Raw genomic sequence first — 26,735 nt, 5'->3', positions numbered from 1 at the left:
TGTGCCTTAAGTTACTTAAGTTACTTAAGTAAACACTTGCATTTTCCAAACTTACATACAATTACAATATTGCATCTGTCTGCAGATTTGAAGGGCAGCCAGTCAAAAAATGATAATGCTACTAACACCTGCTAAGTCAAGCCGGTTTGAATAACTATCAATATGATGGGTAATCTCGACACTGCTTTGCATTGTGAATATATTTGTCTCTGTGCCGTGGAAATGAAAAATTTCTGACTTTTAGTCGGAGTGTTTTTTGAACACACTTGGAACAAGGTAAGTTGAAAACAAATTTGAACTACCAACCTAAATCCATATTTTATGCATGAATCTCCAATCATATTATCTGGGTCTGGGGTTGTTTTTGAGTGCTTTTCTCCAGTCGGCCGAGACTGAGAGATTGAATTGAATGAAATCCAATCAAATCCACAGCCACATACTTCACAACACACAGCTATGCATGCAGGCCCGAGCAAGACCTTTAAAGAGTGCATTATATCTGGTGCGATCCTAAACTGATATCATATCTAAGTATGTTTCAATATCTATGGCTTGCTGATGTTCTTTGTACTAGAATGTTATCCTACTGCTTTATGATTTGCAAAATTATAGTTTGGATCTTGCCACAAAGGAATAGGTGCACTGATACTGTCATGTCCTTAAGCAAATTAAACTTCCAAATGACCCTTAAAAGAAAAAGCAGTGTTATACTACAGTATGTGTGAGTTCAGAATGGTTACTACCTATACTATTGTAGTCCAAACAAATCTGCCATATCAGCCATGTCCCTGCCTTTGTTTTTATTATACACCATTGTAGGACTAAAGTATATAAAATATACAGGTCACATTTCACCCCAACATTAAGGAATTAAATAAGAAATTGTATTTTGCATAAAGAAAATGAAGAGTATTTCAGGACCATCAATATTTTTTTTGCATTTTGAGAGGATTTTAATGAAAATTGAAAAAAAAAAAGTTTTACTGTATGTAACATGCTTTAAAATGGGCAAGGAGGAGTCAAAGTAGTATTTAATGAAACAAAAAGACACAAACATAAACACACACACGACAGCTGCATGTGGCTCTCTCTCTCTCCCTAACTGCCACATCCGGCTGAATTTATCCCTCTCCTCGGCTGATTAGCCTGATAGTGCGTAGTCACTGCCTGGCCCCGCCCTCCTCCTCGTCACACTCCTCCCTCCTTTGCCTCAGGGCGGGGAAACCCTGGGGGGCTCAGGTGGTATAGCGGGTAGGCCACTAATCGCAGGGTTGGCGGTTCGATTCACCGAACCCCAAGTTTCTCCCAATGGCAGGCTAGCGCCTAGCATGGTAACTCTTCTGTCATTGGTGTGTGTGTGTGTGAATGGGTGAGTGAGTCACAGTGTAAAGAGCTTTGAAAACTGCTATATTATTGACATATTTTGTGAGTTTCGACCTCTAGGACATCAATAATCGATTGCAACCAGTAATCAAGAAATAAAAACTGTCTACTCACCCCATTGGCTTTACTCATGGCCTGAAAGTAAATACTGTAGCTCTTGGCTGGAGACAGTGGTGCATTCCAGTAGCCATTATAAGTCTTGTTGTCTCCTATAGTAAAGGGCTGAACCACAGCAAGGCTAACAGGGGGCAGTTCGGCAGCAAAATAGTGAGGTGAATCCAAGATGGAGGCGTTTCTGAAGCTAACAGGAACTGGGAAACACTCCAAAACATCAGTGGCTCGTCGAACTTTCTGCTTTCGTTTCTCTTGAACAACCACTTGATAGGCACTAAAGAAAAAAACAAGTAGTATTAATATCTAAACATCAGATATCTACAATACAATTATTCTGTAAATTTAGTTTTTAGTGCTCATGAACTCGCAACAGTCGTCTAGATTTTCACTGAAAATAGGGATATTTCACTCCAAAATAATATAATCTATGTCTTCAGAAGTGTTGCAATATAGATGCAAGACCTACTTTTTGATACTTCTGGGTAAGCTTTAAAGTGAGTCCCTATCAACTGCCGTTGTATAAAAAAAAAAAACAGACTGGGATGTTCTGCATAAGAAAGAAAGTCTATGAAAGAAAGAATATGGATTTGGAATGACATTTACATTTTTGGGAATATCTTTTAGCATATGCTGTTTTCACAGTTGTGACTTGAGAAATATCTTTAGGTAGTGACAGCATATCCAAGTAGTTGTGCCCCAGGCAATTCAAGTAGCCATTAAAACCATCAAGAACATCTCTTGCTTTAGATTTCTGAGAACCACAGATGCCATTGACAACCATCAACAATTGTCTAACGTTCACAACTAGGTGCTAAAGTGCTCTATTAAACACTCTCCTTGAAAAAAGTTTAAAGCCTGTATCTCCTTGAAAGGGGAAAATTAGATGCAGATGATGCGATATAGGGCCAGCAGAGGGACATCTCGACTACCACAATTAGCTCCAGGGGAGGTGGTAGATTTTTGCGCACAGGGCTTTTTGAAAGTGCTTTTCATGGGGTAGGATTGGAGAGGGGCATGTGTGCATTTCCATACCCAGACTCGGTGAAGAGATAAGAACATCTGTGTCCCCTGTGCTAATAGCACTTGTTTGCAATTATGTGGTCTTACGGCAAGAACATGCTTCTCAATTATGTGCAATTAGGGAACTGTATGTTTCGCCGAAAAAGACGTGGCAAATTATCCTAGTCTCTAATCTGGCATCTTTCATAAGGGATAATTTCCTATGACCAAAGAGGCCTGGGTCCCTGCCTGCTTTTATCTTTCAAACACAGTGGATCTCCATTTCAAATTATTGGCTTTAAGTGCACACGGTATTTTGTGTGTTGTGTGTCCGCTGTAACCCCTGGTCGAAAGCTTCTGTAATTATAAGTAATTTTGAATTGCATACTTTTCATAAAGATGTTTATGGATTGCCAGGGTCATAGGCATTAAAGAAGAGAATAATTACGTAAATAAATACTTTAATCTTTCAAAAATTGCTTCAAAAATAAAATGTAGACAAAATATTATATTATATTATATTATAACAGTTGTGATAATTACTGATGGGCTCCTGTTGAACATGAACTCTGTTTTGAGCCGAGCTGTTCCTCCAAGTCAATGGTGACTTGTAATTTCGAGAATTTGCCAAAATCTGTTGCACATTCACAGACTGAATTTCAGCACAGAAAGAGGCTCTGTTGCCGTGCCAAAACACAGCCAAATGGACCAGGATCACTATGAATGGCTTAGCATACAAATGACACTTATTTGAATGAGTGCATTTAAAAAGCCCCAGGCCACTGAGTGAATCAACAGTAATGCGCTTCTTCATTCAGACGATGCACTGGACTCTGCTTGGATGATTGGAGATCATGGGTAATTTGGGTGTGTTTTGTCCTTGGGTTTTAATGTGCTTTGCATTTGTCCTCAGATCTATAAAGAAATATGATCTTTGAAGCAATCAGAAAGTGAATGAGCATTGATGTTGTAAAAGTGCCAGAAAGACAGCCATGTTGAACATTATTAGGCCAGCATGCATAAGTGGGCATGGCTCCTTACCTAAATCATCATATGATTTCTATTTCTGTTACAAAATAAAAACTTAAAAAAAGTTTTCTTTCTTTTCCATTTTAGCTGTGGCTTAGCGGTAAGTGTACAGTCTGACATATTGAGCAATGGTGCACATATGGTCAATGCAAGTTTGAATCTGGCTTGCAACAATCCCATTACCCTTCTCTCTCCCCATCATTTCAAAATCTAGCAGTTTATTACACTCAAACTTTGAGGATCATTTTATTAATAAATTCTTGACACAAAAATGGCTCAATTTTGACCCAAAGACCAATTCACTGATTAATTGTTAAGTGGTTCAACTACAATAGTTCATTGAAAAGAACTGACTCAAAATAATGATTTTTTCTTTTGACTGGCCAATGGAATGAGAGAACAGAGGGAGGTATGTTTACCTGACAGGGGCTCCTCGTGATTGGGCAGGTTTTAAGAGGACAGTGATTGTCGTATCAGTTTCATTGAGAGGAGAGTCTGTCTCATATTCAGGCATGGATGGAGCTGTCAACAGACATATTCATTTAAAAGGACATAGACTATGAACATAAAAAGAAAGCAGCACATAGCTCAATAGACTTCATATCCACTAATGAGAAACAGAATTCAAAAGCTTTGCATTTTAATATCAATGCATGTATAACAAGCATGCATCCATGTTATTGCAAGTATAAAATGACTTTCTAAACATATTAATGAAACAACTTTTAAATGTATGGATGTATAAATGTTCTGGGGTCAAAACAAGTAAAACTGCAAGTGTAACATGCTGTCGATTTCCACCAAAAAAACTCAAACTCAAACTCAGACTCAAACAAGCATGCAGAAATACACTTACAATGGATGTCACAATTCTTGCTTGCTTTTACAAACTGATGGGTGTTCAACTGCATGTGCTTAACTTGTATTGAACCCAAAACATTCTTTTAAAACTCAGCTGCCAATAATATTATACAGAATTAATATTCACGCATTTGTAAAAACATTTCACAATATCCATTCCTTCTAGAGAGTGTACTGTTTTGAAGCCCGACTCAAAAGTCATTACTATGTAATCATATTGAAAATGCCACTTTCTCTGGCTCTCATTGCAGTGTTTAGATTCAGTGAACAATACAGCTTTAATAAATGGTTTCTGGCGTGCTGCATAAATGCCACATCATTATGAAATGGAAATAACTAACAGTTAAAGCTGTGGGCCACAGAAATAGGGTTGAACTTGTTTACAATTCATGTTCTCATTATTCCATTCACTTTATATTAATTTATTTGTGTTCAAATAATCTTTATGCCAATAACATAACACACTAATGAGATTTTCGTTAGAGCAAAACTTCTTTAAGTTAAAGTCAAAATGACAAACTAATTATGCAAATTTCAGAAATGCAAGTGATAATGATGTAAACAATCAAATTATGCTTATTTAATCCCATCAGTTCACGCTCCCTGAAATAATTTATTACATTATCATTAGCCTGTTTCCAATGTGACCAGCCAACAGCCTTAAAGAACAAATATGTCAAATTTACTCAATTCAATTGGAACGAGTGTCTGTTTGGAAAGAATTCAACAATGTTAGCTGAAACCCATTTCCTCACCTGCGATCTTGGTGGCTATACGGGTGGTCACAGGTGGGCCAAATCCTTTGTTTGTGCTGGCTTTCAGAGTAAAGTAGTAGGTGGTACCAGGATACAACCCCACAAAGAGATGATGGGTCTCATTTTGGAGTTTAAAGACCCGACCACGTTGTGTAGACAGATCAGCGCTGGGGTCTAGAGAGCTAAGAGCCTTATATGTGATCTAGAAAAGAGAACAGGAGAGGCCATTTGATTGATAAAATTCTTAATTCACAGAATCTTGTTTGTTAAACCCTCCTTGGTTAAACCAGAGACTATTAAGCAGAGTCGGGTAACTTCTATTAAAATTACTAGAAAATAATTGGAACGGTCAACTTACAGGTAAAAGAGCCAATCACCTTTTAGACACAGACATTGCTTGTCAATCAACTCGAGAACGTGCATACGCATTAGCTAAACAAGTGGGTAAAATAATTTTTTTTGCGTGATTTGAGGTAAAGAAACACAATTTATTATACCATTGTTGTCAGATTTTACTGCTGATTTGAAATATGTTATGTTCACCTTATCATGACCAACTGTTTTGGAGATTTCAGTCTTTCTCCATTCAAGTAGACCAAAATTGCACTTGTATGCTCCTTGTTTACAAAGACAAATAGCTGTCCAGCCTGCCTGAGAGCATTCCAAAATGGCCACAGAGTGGACTAACTTGCTTAAAAGACTTTGGTTAAACAGCAATGGAGGAAAATACACACACCAACCTTTATTGATTATAATTTTAAAGGAATAGTTCATCCAAATATGGAAATTCTGTGTCAATTCCAAACCCATATGACTTTTTATATTGAGATCCACTCCACTGTCGGCAATCTTTGGAAGGCTATTTCCAGTCATGACTATGCAGCTCCAATCTACTTGAATGGGGAGAGACCGAAATCTCAAAAACAGTTGGTCAAGATTACAATCAAAGAACATATTTCAAATCAGCAATGAAACTGACTATACTAGAATCAGTAATTGTGCTTATTTACCTCATATTACGCTAAAAAACAAAATTTTCTCGGCTTGTATAGCTAATGTGCATGTGCATTTTCGAGTTGATAGACAGGTGATGTCTGTATCTAAAAGGTGATTGGCTCATTTAACTGTAAGGTGGGACTTCCTATCTACATCTGCTGTCCGCTGGGAATTCAGAGCTCCTTGGTTGGGGGGTTCCAATTTCTCTCATTTTAATAGAAGTGGCCCATCTCTGCTAAATAATCTCTGGGTATAATAACGTGATTCTATGAGTCGTCTATGAGAACACTTCATAGAATGATCCCATTGAATGGCCTCAGGCACGTGCACACATAGACATCAAAGGGGGCTTGAGCACCTGCCCTTTTTCGTCCTCGAGAGTAAGTGCCCTTTTTTCTGTTTTTTTTTTATTATTTATAAATAAATTAATATATATATTCCTGTTTGCGCACAGCTTCCCTGTCAAACAAATATATTTATTAAATAAAAAATCAAAACATCAGGTCGGTAGATGAGATTTTGTCGATGCCCGCCCTCCCTCCCTCCCTCCGCGTCGTGTACAGTGCCTCGACTTTACAGCTAATTAACTGTAGCGAATCAGCTCTATATTCTTCCACCATTAGGTAGCGAATCAGCTCTATGAAATATTAATAATCAATCATAACTTGTTATAATCGATTATGAATATTTGGATCAGTTAATCGGGTTAACTTGATGTAGCTACAATAACATTACAACCAAATGCTCGGTTCATCCCGTGAACACTCAATATTGGTTATTAATTAATTAATTAATAGAAATGTACATTTCCGGGGCAAGGGAAATGTCTTTCTTACTAAGTATTAAGAGCAAGTAGTCAAAATCTATGATTAGTGACTTTAGATATGAGCTTGAGACACAGACAACTTTACATGTGACATGAACAAGACTTTATTAACTAGACTAAACATTTAAACTACTCTAACATACATATACATACATTCATACAGTTTACCAAGGGAAAGAGGGCTGAAGCAGAATACAGGAAGGCAAGAAGTTATAGCATTGTTTGAAGTTCAGCAGATCAACAGCCTGAGCAAACCATCATATTAGTTCTGACACGCCCTTTTTAGAAAGGGGTTAAGGATACTTAATGTATCAAATAATGAGACTAAGTTTGATACTTGCATTTCCCATTTGAATTAAACTGTCCTGATGCAATTTGTTGAGGCTCCAGTTGATCTTTGATGTTGTCTTGATGAGAGAGAGAACCAGTGAGAGTCAGAGACAAGGCCGTAGCCTGGCACATGCTTGGGAGTCCTTGGGGCCTTCTAGTTTGGCATCATTCAGCGAGAGAGTGAGAGAGCACAAGGCTCAGAGAACCAGAAAGCAAGAGATAAGCGACAAGAGAGAGGGCTAAGAGCGAGGGCTAAGAGCGAGAGAGAGGAAGTGGGCGCAGCAATTTTATACCCTCAGGAAACAGGTCCCACCTCTCATTGGCTCGACCAATAAGAAGGGTTTGAGTTCTAGGCGGGAATTTGGTTTATTGCTCTTTGTTGTAAAATTGCCCATTGCATGTGCAAGAAAGAAAATAGGAAACATACTTGTAATACTAATATGTTGTTGTTATCGACATATCATGTACACAGTCATTTCAATCTTCAGAATACCAAGTTATAGAGACCAAATATGCCACACATATGATTTTGGTTAACCATAGTATGCAAAGTCTGAAACATTAACCCATTAGTTTGCAAGAAAACATAGATCAAGCACATTTAAGGGAAAATGTGAGATGGCACATTAGATACATGTCAATATTTATCACATGGATATATAGAATATATATATAGGATTAACAGGGTTCATTTCTCTTTCTCAGTAAGAGAATGAAGTGAGGGTCAGCACTTCTCTGAACATTCCTTTGGAGGTCGTAAAATTCTCCTTCCATTGGGACAGGAGAATGATTCCTTTGTCAAGGCTCATTTGCATGTTTATGACAGTAAGAGATTTTGGGCTGAATGACTCAAAAGATAGTAAAACATCGCGTAATATCATTCTACAGAGATCTTATATTCAAATTCAGCTCGGACAAATCGTCAGGTTTAATTTGATACCAAGAAACGTGTGTTTAGTGCACTTAAAAAGGGAATATACACTGAGGCTATTAAATATGAGGCCTCAGAGTTTAAAACACACAACGAAACAGTTCTAACGAGTTTGATACACCTCAGAAATACACAACATACAGGGATTACACGTATTTCATTAGCAATATGCAGTTCTGTGTTTAACTGAAAAACACACACACACACATTTTTACGTTCAAAGTTTCCCCTTCCTGTCCACCACGATAAGCACGTGGTGAGCATCGCGGATGTCACATGCGGTTCTCTGTCAATAGTTCATTGTCTCTTTGTCAATACATTTATTGTGCTTGTGGAGACTGGTTGGCGCTATTTCAGTAATTAGGGGAGTTTTTAACAGTAAGTTCTTGTTTGTTCGTGAATCTGTTAAAGCCACTGATCCTCCGCCATACCTTACATAACCAAAAGCAAATATAGTTAACTTGTGTCTTGCTAACATTCATGACTCATGAGCTACTAGCCAATGTAACAGGTTAGCTAAAGTCTAGCTAAGGCAATATATCATGGCCATACAGGCCAATATACTGTACTTATTAGAGACATTACAGGTGAATACAGTCAAATTTGTGTTTAATAACATCATCACAATCGCCACATTGATATGCAAATTAGGTGTTAACTAATAAAAATGTGATAATTTGCTTTATTTGTCAAGACACTGCAGGTGAATAGGATACAAGTCTCAAAATTGCAACCATTTTGGTCGCATATGCTCCCGAAATGTCATCTGGGCATCCTCAAAATATATTTGGGAGCATCTGTGCGAAAGCAAATAATTGTTGGGACACAACCGGTTTTCATTTCTCTACAAAATATTCGCTAATTACTGCACTATGTGCCTGCTGTGAGCTGATACAGTGACCAGTCATCTGCTACATTCAACATTACATAACCAATTTAACTTTACATTCTTGATCTTTACATTCTTAAATCTAATGCAGATTTTGGATCGGTTAATATTAGCCGTCAATCACTCCTTTTCACCGTGCTCCATGTCACGTGACAGGGAGCTAACTAGCATGCAAAATGTTAAGAGCTGAAGAGAGAAGATGAATAGAACACTGAGAGATTTCTTTTGTAAGCCGCCTAAAGTTACAGCTAATGTAACTCCTGAAGTTGGTGATGGCGATCATGTGGTGAATCTGGATCCACCAGCAGAAAAGAAGGCTTACAGTTTTCGGAGTGAGTGGCTGAAAGACTTCGAGTGTCTCCGCTATAAAAAAGGCTCACTGTAAATTCTGTGTGACAGAGGTTGCAGGTAACACTGCCTTCGCCACTGAATCCACACATTTTAAGCGCAAGAGCTTAATTAAACACGGGGAGAGAGCCAAGCACAAGAAATGCCAAAATCAGTGTGTGCCAAAGAATTCAGGATCAGGTTCGATTGTTGAAGCTTTTAATCACCAAGATGCTGCCGGACATTCCGCTCAATTGGCAGAGCTGAACGTGAAATTTAACACCGCCATAGAAGAGCTCACCTTTACTAAATTTAAACCCATGTTGCAGCTCATGAAAATGAATAGTGTTGAAATCTACATGACGTATGCAAATGACAAGTCATGTGCCAACATCATCGGCATGATAGCAGATCCCATCCGCGAGAACACCGCAGATAAAGTATCGTCAGCTCAGTACATCTCAATCATCAATGATGGAGACACCGAAATGCCTGTCAAGTAGTGTGTGATGGTGTATGTCCGCATCCTGCTTGATGGACAGCCCACAAACATCCTCGTCGGACATGTTGAGGTGGAACACACCAATGCTGATGGTGAGGATGTTTTTAAAAAAAATACATAGCCTATTTAGTTTTATATAGTAACACGTTGATTTGCCTGCAGTAATCAATGGCAATATATTAGCCTACTATATTAAGGTCACTTGTAATATCACAATTATTCAGTGTCTTACTGAACGTGTATGTTGGTTTTTCTGTTCTAATTGGATTTATTTGGTAAATTTAATGGTTAAATTATTAATGATATTAGCCTTGTTTAAACAGCATTTAACCAGTGGGAATTATTTTAGGAATCTATGCAGCCACCAAGTCAAACGAAATCTGTTAATATATATTGCGTGAGTGTGAGGGAATTCAAATAAATTGGTAAGGAAGTCAGAGTTGTGTTAATATTTTTTATGTTTTGTTTAAAAAACAATTTTTACTAAATAATTATGCAAAGTGCCCTTTTTTTCCACTTGAGCCCCTGCCCCCAAAAATGTCTGTGCACGTCCCTGAATGGCCTAAAACACCCATAAAAAGTATATTTATAAATATACCTTCAAATTCGCAATCAGTTATGAGACATAGTGTTGTATGTCTTCAGGGGCCAAGTTTGAGTATTTACAAGTGCCAATGAGTATACAGTGTACTGTGCTGTAAATACAAATCACATATTAAAACAGTTTTATGGGGTTTGTAGATCTTATTCATGTATGCACATTTTTTAAAACAAAATCAAGTTCGTTCAGTATTAACATACTCCAAATTTAGCTAAACTCGGTTATAGATAATCAGTGACACCGCCGTTCATGCTAAGACACACATACGTCATATCTCAGATGAGATTGATGTAAATTGATGGCCACAGTGTTTAGGGGTAATCAAAACATTTTAGCCCTGACGTTTCACACTTCATAACTCCATTCCACGATTCAAATAAAATCAATTGACAGCTGGGTGCCTGACAGGCCCACTGAGTAAAAGCCTTTCATGCATAGTGGGGTGATTCAGAATGCCCTCCAAACACTCACTTAGACAAACACACAGACATCTGTGACTGCCCACTGACCACAGGCAACAAAACATTCAGGCGAAGGCAAGTCTGCACATTCAAAACTAATATCGCTCTAGAAAATGCATGTATTTACAGAATCCAAACAAACTCAGAAACACACATATGAGAGACAGACAGGCAGAGAGAGAGACATAGAGAAACACAGGCAAAGTAATGACGAAACAATAATGACTTGTCAGACATTAAAATATGACTTGCTGCCATTATAGTTTTAATGGAATTACTATAAATTTTTAGAACATTTTTCATCTAAAAATACAGAAGAATGTTGTCATTTGATCCCCTTTAATAAATTATTACAAATAATTCTGCTAGATCACCAGAATGAATCCAAAATACTCCATGAACAGGGTGTGATGCCTGGCATAGTTAAAGTACATATAGATGGAACATATATAGGTTGTGATACAGGATAGAAATATAGGTTTTATTCTTCAAAACAGAATCAGCTCAAACATCCTTAATTGTTGTTTTATTTCATGTCAAATAATTTTTTTTCTTTATATATATCATTGCATTTTTCAGTTTTCCAGCAATACAATTTTGATTTAGTATGCTATCATGATTATCTTCAGGTTTGGTCAGTAAATCGTCTCGGGTTACATGTGTAACACTTGTTCCCTGAAAAAAAGCGGAACGAGATGTTGCGCTGCTAAGCGCTACGGGGAACAGCTCTAGCTGTGAGCCGAGCTGAATAATGTGTGGAACACGTCAATGAACATTGACCGGAATTTATAGCCTTGGCTGATATAATCATTAGATGCACCTGAGGCCAGGCTATAAATGGATACGTCACCAGGTGTCGTCAGATACTTCTTTTTGAAGAGCAGTCCTGGGACGTCCCAGTGCGGCAAAGCAGCGCAACATCTCGTTCCGCTTTTTTTCAGGGAACAAGGGTTACACATGTAACCCGAGGCGTTCCTTTACAAAAGCTTCACTACGATGTTGCGCTGCTAAGCGCTACGGGGAACGCAATACCCACGCCGCCGCACTTGGGGCTGTCCGGACCCCTACGGTTGTGCAGTGTACTCACAAAAACGCGAGAGGTCTCAGACATGAGCTTCAGAAGTCGACTCAAGGGCATAAGAGCCCAGAGTAGCATAAACATCTAAACCATTCAATTTTGATGAATGTGTGCAGAGAAGACCAGCCTGCCGCATCACAAACTTGTTCAGGCATGAGCTGAGATGTCGACTCAAGGGCATAAGAGCCCGGAGTAGCAAAGCATCTAACCCATAAAGTTCGATGAATGTGTGCGAAGAGAACCAACCTGCCGCATCACAAACTTGTTTAGGCATGGGCTGAGATGTCGACTCAAGGGCATAAGAGCCCAGAGTGCAGAACATCCAAACTAAAAAGTCCAATGAATGTGTGTGGAGAGGACAACCTGCCGCATCACAAACTTGTTTAGGCATGGGCTGAGATGTCGACTCAAGGGCATAAGAGCCCGGAGTAGCAAAGCATCTAACCCATAAAGTTCGATGAATGTGTGCGAAGAGAACCCTATCGCACCACAAACTTGTCATAAAAACTGATGAATGTGAGCGGAAAGGACCAGCCTGCAGCATCACAAACTTGTTCAGGTATGAGCTGAGATGTCAACTCAAGGGCATAAGAGCCCGGAGTGCAGAACATCCAAACTAAAAAAGTCCAATGAAAGTGTGCGGAGAGGACAACCAAAAACTTGTTTAGGCATGGGCTGAGATGTCGACTCAAGGACATAAAAGTCTGGAGTAGCAAAGCATCTAGCCCATAAAGTTCGATGAATGTGTGCGAAGAGAACCCTATCGCAACACAAACTTGTCATAAAAACTGATGAATGTGAGCGGAGAGGACCAGCCTGCCGCATCACAAACTTGTCCAGACATGAGCTTGAGATGTCGACTCAAGGGCATAAGAGCCCGGAGTGGCAAAACATCCAAACTATAAAAATCTAATGAATGTGTGCGGACAGGACAACCTGCCGCATCACAAACTTGCTGCAGAGGGAGACCTCTAGCCAAGGTTTTAGAGGAGGAGAGCCCTCTGGTAGAGTGCGCCCTGAAACCTACTGGCGAAGCTTGACCGCGCACCTCGTAGGCCCAGGCAATAATGAGGATGCCTCTTTGAGGGAACCCCGCCCACCAAGCCGTGGCACACCGCAGTAGCCACATAGAACCTGGCAGTGGCGAGGCAAGTGCCCGCTGACAGTTCTTTCTACAGAAAATCCAGAACTGAAGCAAACTGGCAGTTAGCTGGTTCTGTAATAAGAACTTTAGTAGAAGGAAACGCATGCAGGCGCATTTGCGTTACTACGTTCAGCCCCTCCCGAGGGGGAGGGGGGGGGGACTGGGCGACTCGGGGAGAAGTAGAGGAGACATTGCGCTATCAACAGAGGTGAAGAGGTCCTCTTCTGCCCTGTAAAATCTACCCAGATCAGTTCCAAGTGGAGGGAGCCCTAGCACTAGAAATGGTCTCGATAACCCCAAGAGAAAACCCTGTGAACCCCATTTGGTACACTTAGGGGCCAGAATGAAAGGTTTCACAATTCGGGCCAAGGATGAGAAGGTCCTCCCTGTTCGGAATCGCCCAAGGCGAGCCGTCGAGGAGAGGAATTAGCTCCGAGAAACATATCCTGTTCGGCCAGCGCAGCGCCATTAATCTGAGGCAAGACCCTTGCTGGTGAACATCGCCAAGACTCCGGGAGCAGAGAAACTGGGGAAAGAAATGCATACAGACGCATTCTGGGTCATGTATGTGTCTTAACGTCCAGACCCAAGGGGGCTGGGTGATTTCAGGGAGAAGTAGAGGAGACATTGCGCTATCCATAGAGGCGAAGAGGTCCTCTTCTGCCCTAAGATCTCACCCAAACTTGTTCCAAGTGGAAAAAGCCTGGCATTTAAAAAGGTTCGATAACCTCAGGAGAAAGCCCTGTGTCCCTCAGTTGGTACCCTTAGGGGCCAAACATGAAAGATTCCACAATTCGGGGCAGGGATGAAATATTGCCCTGTGCCTGAGATAGAAGATCCTTCCTGTTCGGAATCGCCCAAGGCGAGTCGTCGAGGGAAGAGATTAGCTCCGAGAACCAAGCCCTGTTCGGCCAGCGCGGTTCTGTCAGTAAGAGGCAAAAACCCATGCTGGCGAACTCTGGGCAACTACTACCTTAGGGTGGAGTTCTTAACTCCCCCGTTGGTATTTCCTGTCTGGACCGTAAATCTGCTCCCGTATACGGGCATCCAGGGATATAACTGACCTGAGTGACAGGAGCTTACCCTGGGCCCTAAGGAGAATCCGACGTGTCAGAAATACAGCTGACAAGAACGTGGGTCTCCTTGAAGATTTATGTAAGAGGCTACCGCTGTATTGTCCACCCGCACCAAGACATGGCAGCCTCAGGAGGAGGTATTTCAGGGCCAGAAATACAGCCATCAACCCGAGACAGTGACTGTGACAACCGAGCTGACGACCCTCCTATCCCCTTAAGCTGGACGACCACTTAAGGCCGCTACCCCGCCCGTCAGGGAGGCGTCTGTCGTTAGAAGTCTACGCCAACAAGACGCACCTAGAGTGGGACCCAAGGCAGAAAACCAGGGTCTGAACCACATAGAAAGGGAACGAAGCCTGAGGCGCGTAACCCTATTTAGCCCAGGGGTTTTGGCCCTTGGAAGAAATCCCTGGCTTTTGGCCACAACAAAAACGGTCTCATGAGCAGAAGGTCCAGAGGGATCACCGTGGACGCGTTCGCCCTGAGACCTGGAAATCGTTGATACTGATAACAGTGCAACCTTGACCTAGCCTTACTTTGCTCAGGGTGATCTGAATGGACTCAATCCTAGCGGGAGACAGTTGTGCCCGCATTGTGATTGAACCCCATACGATGCCCCGATAGACAGTGTTCTGAGTGGGAGAGAGGACGCTTTTCTTGGCGTTGAGCCTCAACCCCAGAGAAACAGATGAGCTAAGACGATGTCCCTGTGCTGAACTGCCAGTTCCTGGAACTGCGCTAGGATCAGCCAGTTGTCTACGTAATTCAGAATGCAGATGCCCCTGAGTCGTAAGGAGCCAGCGCTACATAATGCATTGTGAATGTGCGGGTAAAAAGGGCTAGGCTGAGTGAAAGAACCTGACCCTGGAAGACTTCGCCCCTGGAAGTGAACCTCAGGAACTTTCCATGTTGTGGCAGAACTTCTAAATGAAGTATAGAAGTGCGTCATAAGATCGATGGTGACCAGCCAAACGAGTTGTAGGGCTTGAGACACGACCGTCTTGACAGGCATCATCTTGGACTTGAACACCCACAGGTAGTTCAAGCTTTAAGATCTAAGCCAGACACCACCCCTCACCCTCCATGGGAAACGGGAAGTATTTAGTGTAATAACCTAACTCTCTCTCTGGAAGGGGAACACATACCATGGCCCCTTTAACCAGGAGATTGAGGTTTTTTTTTGTTTTTTTTTTACAAAAAAAGAAATCCGGTTTATGGTAGTGAGAACACGCTGTTGAAACATGGAAAAGCGGTGAGAGAATTAAATCCTGACGCCCTTATAAGACCCACAGAAAATAATATATCCGGCAGAAGTTTCCACGCTGCCAGGATCTCTGAGATGGGTATTATATTTTAACACTTCCTGTTGAGGGGTTGTCAGGTGTTTCGCGTCCTGAATAAAATGCAGGAACAGCGAAAACATCCAATTTTGACGGAAGCCTCTGCAACCCGAAACACCAAGAGGTGGCGGGAATGGAGGGGCTTCGAGGGGGTACCGGGAGGGGTGAAGTGAAGCACGCGCCCGTCCCGAGGGAGCTAACCCCTAATCTAGGCGCAAGGCCGTCAGGGTTTTCTCTTACTAGAATTTATAGTCCTGAGGTCTTGTTTCGGGGCTGGCGAGGCGGCGAGACTGTCCCCAATCCCTGGGAGGAGGAGCACGACTCAGCCACGCTTTGCTTTTGAGCCTCCCTTCAGTCAGGACCGAGGTGGGTCTGAGGCTTGCTCGTCAAGCGCAGAACCCACACTCAGGTCGTCCAGGAGGTCAGCCTGATATGCCTGAAAAACAGCATAGTGTGCAGAGCAGCACCAGCCTGACCTGCTGCTTGATAAGCCCTTCCCACTAAAGTGGAGGTTGTCCTACAAGGCTTTGAGGGAAGAGAGGGCTTCTTAAGTGACGATGCCGAGCCCGGCGAGAGATAGCCCGCAAGCGTCAACCGGCGGCATCACTGAATACCCCCGTGCCTCAGCACCCACGATAGTCGAATATAATGAAGTCGAGGGTATGTGAACACGGGAAGAAATATATATATATATATATATATATATATATATATATATATATATATATATATATATATATTTTTTTTTTTAGGGGTTCTCCATGAGCGAAAAAGCTCTTCATGGAGGTTATCAAAGAAAGGGAAGGGACCCATGAGGCGTTCCCTTACTTAGACTGGAAGATAAAATCTATCCCCTAATTTGGAGCGTTTGGGGGTCTCTTTTTCACGTGGCCAGTCCAATCTGGCAACCGCACGAGTAACAACATCAAGCAATTCCTCCGTAGATTTTTTATCGTGGACGGAAAGCTCGGCGGGAAGAGAATCGCGATCCACCTCATGATCCGAAGAAGCGTCGGAACGCGCTTCGAGATCATGTGAAGGACCAGCTGGGTTTGGGGAGAGAGTGAGAGATAGGGGTCAACCCGTCTCTTGCTCCTCAGCCAAATCCATGCACGAGCCCCACGAACGATCTTTTCGTGAGTGCTGACTCCCGACGCACTCTGCCTGTTAAAGCAAATCGCAGTGCTCGCACCCGCCCTGCTGCAACGGGAGAGCAGCGTGCTCTTACCCCCAAACAAACAGCAAAAACTGATGTGTGCCGTCTTCAGCAATAGAGCGAGAAGAGGGGAACACGCACCGTTTGCGGCTTTCAATCATTCTCTCTTTTTTTTTTTTTTTTAGAAATATATATAATATTTTCTAAACAGAAGAGAAAAATAGAACAACGTTCACTGCACACTGCCTAACTGATTCTATCTCCTAACAGAGGAAAGAAAGTTTTGACAGGGTGTGTGAAACACACAGAAACAGAATCGCTCTGAAAAAAGAGTTTCTGATGACACCTGGTGACGTATCCATTTATAGCCTGGCCGCAGGTTCATCTAATGATTACATCAGCCGAGGCTATAAATTCCGGTCAATGTTCATTGACGTGTTCCACACATTATTCAGCTCGGCTCACAGCTAGAGCTGTTCCCCGTAGCGCTTAGCAGCGCAACATCGTAGTGAAGCTTTTTGTAAAGGGAACACATAGTGCCACTGAGGTGTGGCGCAGTAGCCTAGTATAATATACTGGCAAGCATACAGTATACATGTAATGGATTATAAATTCTTCTTAACAGAGAATAAAGGTTGAATTACAAATTTAACTGCTGCCAATTTCCGATGATTTAATATGGAGCTACCTTTTAAAATGCTCTTAAAGGTGAAGTGTGCAATATCTCTGTTGCTAATGGCACCAAAAGGAATTTAAAAATTAATGATTATATCCAAACTGGTTTCCCAAACACTCCTCCTTATATATATATATATATATATATATATATATATATATATATATATATATATATATATATATATATATAAAAGGAGTGTTTGGGAAACTATATATAATATATATATATATATATATATATATATATATATATATATATATATATATATATATATATGTAATTTTTTCACATCGCACTGGCTCAGAAGAAAGCTTTTGAAAATTGAAACATTTACACACACCATTTTTAATATTAAAAATGCTCTCTTTGGGCCAGTTAAGTTTAAAACAAAATAGGATATTGTGGTAGGGCGGAGGGCGGGGCTGGGTCATGATTTCTCACACTTGGCGCCTAATCAGGCTAATTAGCCCTCGACAGGGATATAGGCTGACCGAAGATGGCACTGCGACACCAGGGGCCAGAAGACTGCCTTAAAGTTAGGTTTAGGGGTTGGTATAGTGTGTCTCTGGTACTCTAAATAAACACAACATGCGGCGGTGATGACCCTATAAAGCATTTTATTGCAAACAGCATTTGTAATTTAACAAAATTATTAGTATATGTAGAAATTAATATCCGAGATTAATAAGTAAAATATATATATTTTTTATATATATATATACTGTATATATATATATATATATATATATATATATATATATATATATATATATATATATATATATATATATATATATATATATATATATATATATATATATATATATATATATATATAGTTGATAATTAGTTAATCTTAAGAAATTTTGTAAAATAAATCACTTACTGTAAAGTTTTACCACAATATCTCATTCTTAGGATATTGTATTTAAGCCCAGCTTAGTTTTGCCAAAAACTACAAGTTTACAAGTTTACTTTTTTGATCAATTAAATACATAAGTGTTGCCTGTTAATGGTGAAATTGCATTACAGATTTATGTCAGGCCTTTTTTAAATCTTTTTTTAGAAGGTTTTTAAAATATCATCCATTCCCTTTAGTTTAGGCCCACTGTAAATTTCTGCCCTTGTTCGGTGTTACTATACTGTATATTAATATAGTTAATATACTAACATGGCAACCTCCACCACCAGTTGAGTCCCACCCTGCACGAGGGTAGGCTCCTCGCCCCTGCCTCCTATCTCCGGCAGGATTTGATGGTTCTGAGTACACGGTTTACGCCAAAGAGAGACATTACATTTCCCCATTAAGTATTTTCCCCATTAATTTCTTTCAACGTCTCTCATGAAAGAGTTCAAAGCCATGAACCAAACCAACCAGCTCAGAGGTGAAGAACACCATGACAAAATTTTATTTGATTCAACAAATATTCTATTTTAATAAAAATTGTATTATTAATAATATATATATATATATATATATATATATATATATATATATATATATATATATATATACAAAGGTACATGGCTGTGCAATTAACATCTTTCATGAGGGAATGAACTGCAGTCCCATGAAACATTGCAAATGACTTAGTCGAATTAAAAACGGTGGACAAATATAAAACTCTTGAAAGTTGTTGATTATAAGTTCCGATTTTTGTAAAATATAAGTAGTTTGAGAGAGTAGGGAGATGATTCTATTAAAATGAAGATGAAACAACACAGACTGATGCCTTCATATAGAGCATATACCATCGCAACCTCTGAGCTTACGGTAGGTCTGTCTTTAAAGGTTTTTTACGTTTCCGTTGAAATATTCTCCTCAATGGAAAAACTGAATTAGAAAAAATAGGATTTTTACTTCTGAAACCAGACTCTTACGCTCCACCTCACTCTGACCTAAACACAGAATAGATAATGTTGGTGTGTTACTGTTAGCGGACATATACTGTTTTTCTGAGGATTTCAGAACAAGCAATTTTTGCGTAAAAGGGTCTTTGGGGAATACGTTTTGAGTTCAGAAAGTTACAGTATGTTTTCATAGAACATTAAACTGTTTTATCGCAAAATATCACAGCAAATGTGATTCCTTGTGATATGACCTTTTTAAAACTTACTAGCACATCACCTTGGGTTTCAAAATAATTTCCAGGAGCTAAATAAAAAGAGCATTGCAGCTCAAAGGCCATTGTGGAGATCAATAGACTTCCAATTACTCTGTCATCAGCCCCCACTTAAATGCTGTCACCCTGACGGGGAAAAATGCGGTTGACTGATCAGTACTTTAGAAGATTGAAAGGGTAGAATGAGAGTTGAAGGTGGGGGAGGGGTGGGGGTGGGGAGGGGGTGGTGTTAATATATCTCTCTGGCCTCTCTCTCTCTCTTTTCAGACACTGTTCTCATAGGAAATAGGAAGTATTGGCCAGTGGGCATGTGATGCCACACAACATACTGCTAAAAGTGGCCTAATGCACTCCCGAATGCCCTCTGGCTCTCTGTTAAAAGAACCGCTTGAGTTTAATTGAGCACAGCTGATTTGCAAAGGGTTTGTTTCCAAAATCAGTTTGGCAGTGGAGAAGGCAATGCAAAGAAAGCAGCCCTGTTTATGGGAGATACTCGTTTTCTAACTATTTTGCTATGGCAATGAGTAAGGTCAGATATTTTCATGACAATTTTTGTTGTGGGGGATTGATGGGATTACTGGATAAGGATTAAAAAAATAAATCTGATTCAGAACAAATCACTAAGGAGTCATTCAGACAGATTTGCGAACCTGTTCAACTGAATCACTGAAAACAAGTTACTCAAAAGAACAATTTGCTTATAAATCAGAGATCGGAGAAGCTTACGAGCGGCACTAAAAATACATCCTAGAAAGAAAAACAATAGCGCATGTGGAGGCTTCACACTATCCTCTGTGTCATCCACGCACCACACCGAGAATGAGAACCACATTATAACAACCACGAGGAGGTTACCCCATGTGACTCTACCCTCCATAGCAACCGGGCCAATTTGGTTGCTTTGGAGACCTGGCTGGAGTCAATCAGCACACCCTGGATTCGAACTTGCGACTCCAGGGGTGGTAGTCAGCGTCTTTACATACTAACTCTACTGAGCTACCCAGGCCCCTTGAGAAGCTCTTTTAAAGCAATGAAACATATCTGTCCCATATGAACTTTTATCTCTGCTGATTAAAAGAACTGCTGGAAACCTAGTAGTAAATACCTGAAAAGTAAAATGAGAGAAGGAAACCCAAGCTGGAGTGGATGGTGAGTTATTCAGCAGTAGTATCATTCAAGCAAATTGTATCTTGAGATTTACAGATAGTAAACAAACATGCTGCGAGCACAGAATATTTAGTATTTGGTAAGTTTGAGGCATGAGTTCTGAGGTTTTTAGATGCCAGACAGAAATTAGGTAGTGTTTGGGGTAAAGAACATGCATTTTATGTTGATGTATTTCACTTTGTAATTTATTCTGTAGAAATTAACATAAACAAAACAGTACAGAGCACAATACAAATAGTAGTGGGCACATTTTCATGCACGTTCCTACATTTTACACCTCTTAAGCTTTGTAAGCCGACAACCTGTAAAGTTATGTAAATGCTATAAACAGATTTATTTTATTGGGGAAAGTTCATAAATGGTTTAAGCAAAAACCATTCAGCACACATAGATTTGTACCCATTACCCCAATTTTTAGATGAGATTTAAAAATGGGAAAATCTTAAATCAATGATAGATTTGTAAGCAACAGGCAATAACAGATTAATAACAAATAATCCTGCAGCAAACTCTGAAAATAAACTTTAAATAACTCATTGAAAAAATCCACGCAATTAATCATAAACTCAGACCGTAAAAATGTATATTCAATTCATGCTTGAAGTACCACCATTATGTTTCAAAGTGTTCTCATGAGAAATCGTGTGTATTCTTACATGAAGTTTGCATTCTAACATTTGCATAGACACCGAAATGTACAATATTGACGAATTGACAGCATCTAAACGTCATAATTTTATTTGTTCATAATTTATGGGTAGCTGCTGTAAAAGCACGGTCACCCATCATCTTTAGTTTAAACCTAGGAACTGTCTAGGGATCATGCATCCGTAGCAGATTGGCAAGGTATGAGGGCACTAGACCATTAAGCAATTTAAAAATAAAAAGCAATAATTTATACTCTATATACTGTTCTATATCGAACAGGAAGCCAATGAAGAGAGCGTAAGTTAGGAGCAATATGAGCATGCTTACGAACACCAGTCAGCAGTCTTGCTGCAGCATTTTGGACCATTTGCAGTCTTGCAAAGGATGCATGGCTAATTCCAATAAAGAAGGAATTGCAGTAATCTAGTTGGGAAAAAATAAATGCGTGAATGACCTTTTAAAAATCCTTAAATGACGAAAAAGGCTTGACTTTAGATCAGAGCCTCAATTGAAAAAAGCTTGTTTTAAAGACTGAATGTATCTGTTTATCAAACTTAAGGGCGCTGTCACATACACATTTTAGACTAGACAGTCTAGCAAAGGTTCTAATGCATTACTGTCATTCATTTTCAGTGATAAATAAATTTAGGCATCATCTGCGTAGCAATGAAATGATCCCCATATTTCTTAAGCACACTTCCTAAAGGAAGCATACAAAGAAAGAACAGGACAGGGGCCAGAATAGAGCCCTGAGGAACGCCACAGGTGAGAGGTGCTAACACAGATGAGAATTCCCCAAGACGAACTGAGAAGCTTCTATTCATAAGATATCATTTAAACCAGCTAAGAGCGTTGCCACAGATACCCACACACTGTTCGAGGTGTGAGATGAGGATACTATGATCTACAGTATCAAAGGCTGCGCTAAGATCTAACAGCACCAAGATCACCGAAATTCCTGAGTCAGCAGTTAAAAAGATATCGTTAAAAACTTTTAAAAGGGCAGATTCAGTGCTGTGATCTGTTCTAAAACCGGACTGAAAAACTTCGAAAATATTATTATTATTTATGGGGCTTTTCTACTGCATGGAACATCTTGACTCGACTCGACTCTGCTTGCTTTTAGAGATAGGTCCAAAATTGAAACGAACGAGGTTGTTTTTTTAAAAAGAGGCTACACTATTGCACATTTAAAACTCAAGGGATTGTAATGCCTCTTTCTATGGAGCGGTACATTAATCTACATGTTACATCTTTTATATTGTTGAAATGTGGTTATGTTTAGAGATTGGGCTAGGTTTAAAGGACCTAAAACATCTATAAAAAGTAAAAATATACAAATATATTTCTAATTGATTCGTTTATTCAAATATTTTTGTAATGGATTTGTCAATATTTTAAGTTTCTGTAAATATGCTTAACAAATTTTACATTTTCAGTTTCAATCATCCATATTGTGCGTTTTAGTGTCTATCCAAAAGTATAAATGTACATTTAAATGTTACAAATATTAATGTACAAATAGCTACGTATATTAATGATATCAGGCTGTGTGTTTTTATGAGTCCCAGACAGTAGGGGGTAGTAAGCATAACTCCAGCTGTACAGACAACAAAACCACACTTTAGTGACAAACAACATGTTTGTCAGAACAAGATGAGGATGCATTCTTGCATTCGAACAGAGCTGGATGATGTGCATCTTCACATGCAGAGGTCTCGAGACCTGTTTTTCTAACTACATTTAACTTCACACACCTTCCTAAAATGCTGTTTATAACGCAATTCAAAATGAGACACTCCAAATACCAGACACTCTTTCTGATGCATCCCAACTACAGAAATTTGCACATTCTGGCCAATCAGATGTTTGCCATGTTTGTGTGCAATATGCATCAGATTGTCATTGGACAGACTGTGGGAGAGAGACTGCTAATAATACACTAGGTGTGCTGTCTGGGACAATATATGGGTACTTGAATTTCACTATCTCACTGGCACAAAATAAATAAATAGCTGCACTCTCGACATTAACTCGGATTTAGACTTCTCTGAACCTGTTTCTGGACAAGAGCCACAGGAGTACGGCCCATTAACTGTTTCTAATGAATAAGAGAGGTAAGGGAGCAAAGGGGTTACTAGATCTCTTAACTCGAGTGCTTGCATTAACCATTTATTGATGGAAATGAAAACAATGCAGTGAAGGAGGGAGGATGGGATAAGTGCAAGTTTGTCTCTATAGCCTGCTGTTGGGGCTGAATAGACTGTTTATCTTCATTAGGGGCAAAACTCTTTCGCACTAAATCTCCACAAAGCATGACAGCTCTTTGGTTTGACTTATTTAGAGAGAGAATAATAGAGAGAGACAGAAAGAAAGTACGTGTAGTCCAAGATATTCTCAACCTCACAAAAGGACTGTGGCAGTAGCATATCATATTAATACCATGGTACTTTAAAGGGTACAAAATATTTACAATGTCCATGTACCATGTTATTTATTTGGTACTTCAAATAATACCATTGTATTAGCATGGTACATGCACAAAAAAACATGACAATAGCGTTTTACTTTTTGTTAGTTTTTGTTGTATATACAGTATATGTATATATACAATATACCTTGGCATTCATAAAATACCATGGTAAAATGTACAGAAATCTTGGCAATACCATGTTACTTTTTGCCAAATGCATAAATGTAAATGTATGTTTTTGTAAGTGAAATACGATAATCGTATACCATTATATTGACATGTTAACTCAAAGAACAACAAGATTTTCCTTGTACATCTTACTTGAAACCACTGTATTACTTTGGTATCATGTCCATTTCTGGTATGTTTTGCAAGTGGAAAAGTAGAAAATGATACTGCAATAAATGTAAGCGCAGCGTAGTTCTTGCAGGAAGTCTAGTAGATGTACATCATTACACCATTAGCTAGGCAACCCACAGCCAATCACATGTAAGCCATTGCTTTATAAGTCTGCTCACAATCTATCACATTGCTGTTTCAGTGCACTAACACGGCAACCTCCACCACCCCACCACCACCAGTTGAGTCCCATCCTGTACGGGGGTAGGCTCCTCGCCCCTGCCTCCTATCTCCGGCAGGATGTTGTACTGTTCCGAGTACAACATCTTCGGAATGCCAAAGAGAGACATTAAATTTCTGTCTTTATATTCATCAAATAAATGTCACTACTGTTGATATATATACATTTTAATGTTAAAAATTTACTAGTATGTGTTGAAAGTAAAATTAAGCAAGATTTCAAAGTGCTGAGTATTGTTCAGTCTATGTTTATGCCAGCTAATGTAGTTAACTAAAACAACCTTAATGTAAAGTGTTACCAAAATGTGGCATTGTTTGTTTGTGCACTTAACAGAACGACATTAGAAACCAAGACAGAGGGGAGGGGTGTAAGACATAATGTCATGGCAGCATACTCACAACATGTCATGCAAATTAAACACATCAAATCTCAAGGACTAAACACACTGTGTAGAAATGATTTGCTAGTTACTCGTGCTCATTTGCATGGAGATAAAGCAAAAGACGACACAAGAGGACAAAAGACACTTTTCCCTTTACACAACTCACTGTTGATTAATAAGGAGTTGTTGAGAATATTCTCTCTGTCTAACTTTCATAGTCACGCTCTTATTTTGTCAGAAAAGCAATTCATTTCTTACAGGCTTTGATGGTTTGATAACAGGAGGATGTTTTGCAGAGAAAAGGGAAGGGAGGGGAAAACAGACAGAGTAAAAGAAAGTGAAATCTGGCTTTGATTTTGGACCCATCTCAGATGGTCAGAAACCGATCCGAAACTCCACTGTGAGGTGTGTGTGTGCGTGTTTCTGTGTGCGTGGCTTAGTGGTTGACGCTCAGGGATGGCAACCAATAGCTTATTGGTTCAAGCCATAGACTGTAAAAAAAGATGGACGACGCCCCTTCGCTCTTTTCCATTGGTGAGAACTGAAGCCGCCAATGTCCCGATATGGCGCTGACATCTTGGGACTTGAGCCTGCGCAGTTGCGATTTCGGGACCAGACCTGCGCAGTAGTGATCAGGAAGTAAAGCCACGAAATCAAGGACCCGCCCTCACTCTTGCTGAATCAATCGCAAGCACACGCCCCTGCACTTAGATATGAAAAAAGTCTGTTGGTGCTTCAGTGACTACTTCGCTCAGAGAACCTGTCAATTACAGCTGTTAATCATGATGTCACAGCACCGTTTTTATAGCATCAAATAACTAACTAAAAACAAACTTGTTTTGAAAACAAACACTTGAAATTACATCAACGTGATAGAAACTACAGTAAATGACAGAAACTATCTTTGGAAAAAATATATGTGAAGTGTAATTTAATTGTTTAGTTGGTCTCACATCCCGTTGAATAACATGGGGAGGCGGGGTTTATGACCTATACTAGGACCAGTCACCGGGGCGATCAAGACGTTTTGGCTTCACTTTTGAGGGCTTGTGCGGCACACTTGGTTCGAGCCCATAAGGAATGAGATATAAGCCGTTACCACTGCACCCTTGAGCAAGGTACATAACCCCAGATTGCTCAGAAAGAAAGGAAAATGTCAATATTAGCAAAAATTTCCCTCTCCAGTGAAGATTTCAAATCTTATTCGATTCAAATATGGCACATTAGATCAGGTGGCTCGTGTCAAGTTTGAAAAGTGTCAACCATGTAAGAAAACAATTGAAAATCATAAGTTATTCTCCTCTTTTGGCGTCAAAATTTAAACAATTATGTGCACATTGAATAAGTTAAAAGTGTTGACAAGAAATGCAAAATCGAGATAATGGACGAAAATCTACGTTTGCCGATGGTTTTTGTTTAAACCGTTTATGACCTTAGCCAAATAAAGACAAACTGTTTAAGGTGTTTACCTGACCTTACACATTGTCAGCTGCATGAGTTGTAAGAATATGCATGTGAACATGCTAATTGATATCCAACTTGCCATCTTGATAAACATTTTTAAGGTATGATTTAAAGCAAAAAAACAAAACAAGAAACACTTTAATTTTGCTCTATTCCTCACACAAATACTCGTTATATAGTGTAAAAGTCATATGGACTACATTTATGGTGCTTTCTTCAAACAATTTTCTGCCATTTTTGGAGTTTTTTTTTTTGAGAATGTATATGATTAATGATTAAATGACATCATTTTTATTTTGGGGTTAATTATTCCTTTAAACATTCACAATTGTTTAAAAAACATACTTAGAAAAAAAAGGGTTATTTAGTGGTTTAATGGGTCTTCAATGGGTTTGCATTTTATCTGAATAGGATTAGCAGA

At 39.6% G+C, this 26,735-nt stretch overlaps 1 protein-coding gene across 1 annotated transcript in view; it reads right to left on the bottom strand.

Moving 5' to 3' along the window:
- Positions 1 to 26,735, bottom strand: part of LOC127653872 (receptor-type tyrosine-protein phosphatase T-like) — a 322,776-nt gene that overhangs the window by 109,695 nt on the left and 186,346 nt on the right. The window contains exons 11-13 of the mRNA XM_052140673.1: positions 5,142 to 5,343; positions 3,945 to 4,047; positions 1,498 to 1,771 (exon numbers count right to left, since the gene is read on the bottom strand). Coding sequence (XP_051996633.1) covers positions 1,498 to 1,771; positions 3,945 to 4,047; positions 5,142 to 5,343 — 579 coding nt within the window. The remainder of the gene's footprint in view (positions 1 to 1,497; positions 1,772 to 3,944; positions 4,048 to 5,141; positions 5,344 to 26,735) is intronic.

This window comes from Xyrauchen texanus, chromosome 13, assembly GCF_025860055.1.
Source record: "Xyrauchen texanus isolate HMW12.3.18 chromosome 13, RBS_HiC_50CHRs, whole genome shotgun sequence".
NCBI classification, from domain to species: Eukaryota; Metazoa; Chordata; class Actinopteri; order Cypriniformes; family Catostomidae; genus Xyrauchen; species Xyrauchen texanus.
The sequence above is the reverse complement of the archived record's forward strand: the minus strand, read 5'-3'. Positions and strand labels throughout refer to the sequence as shown.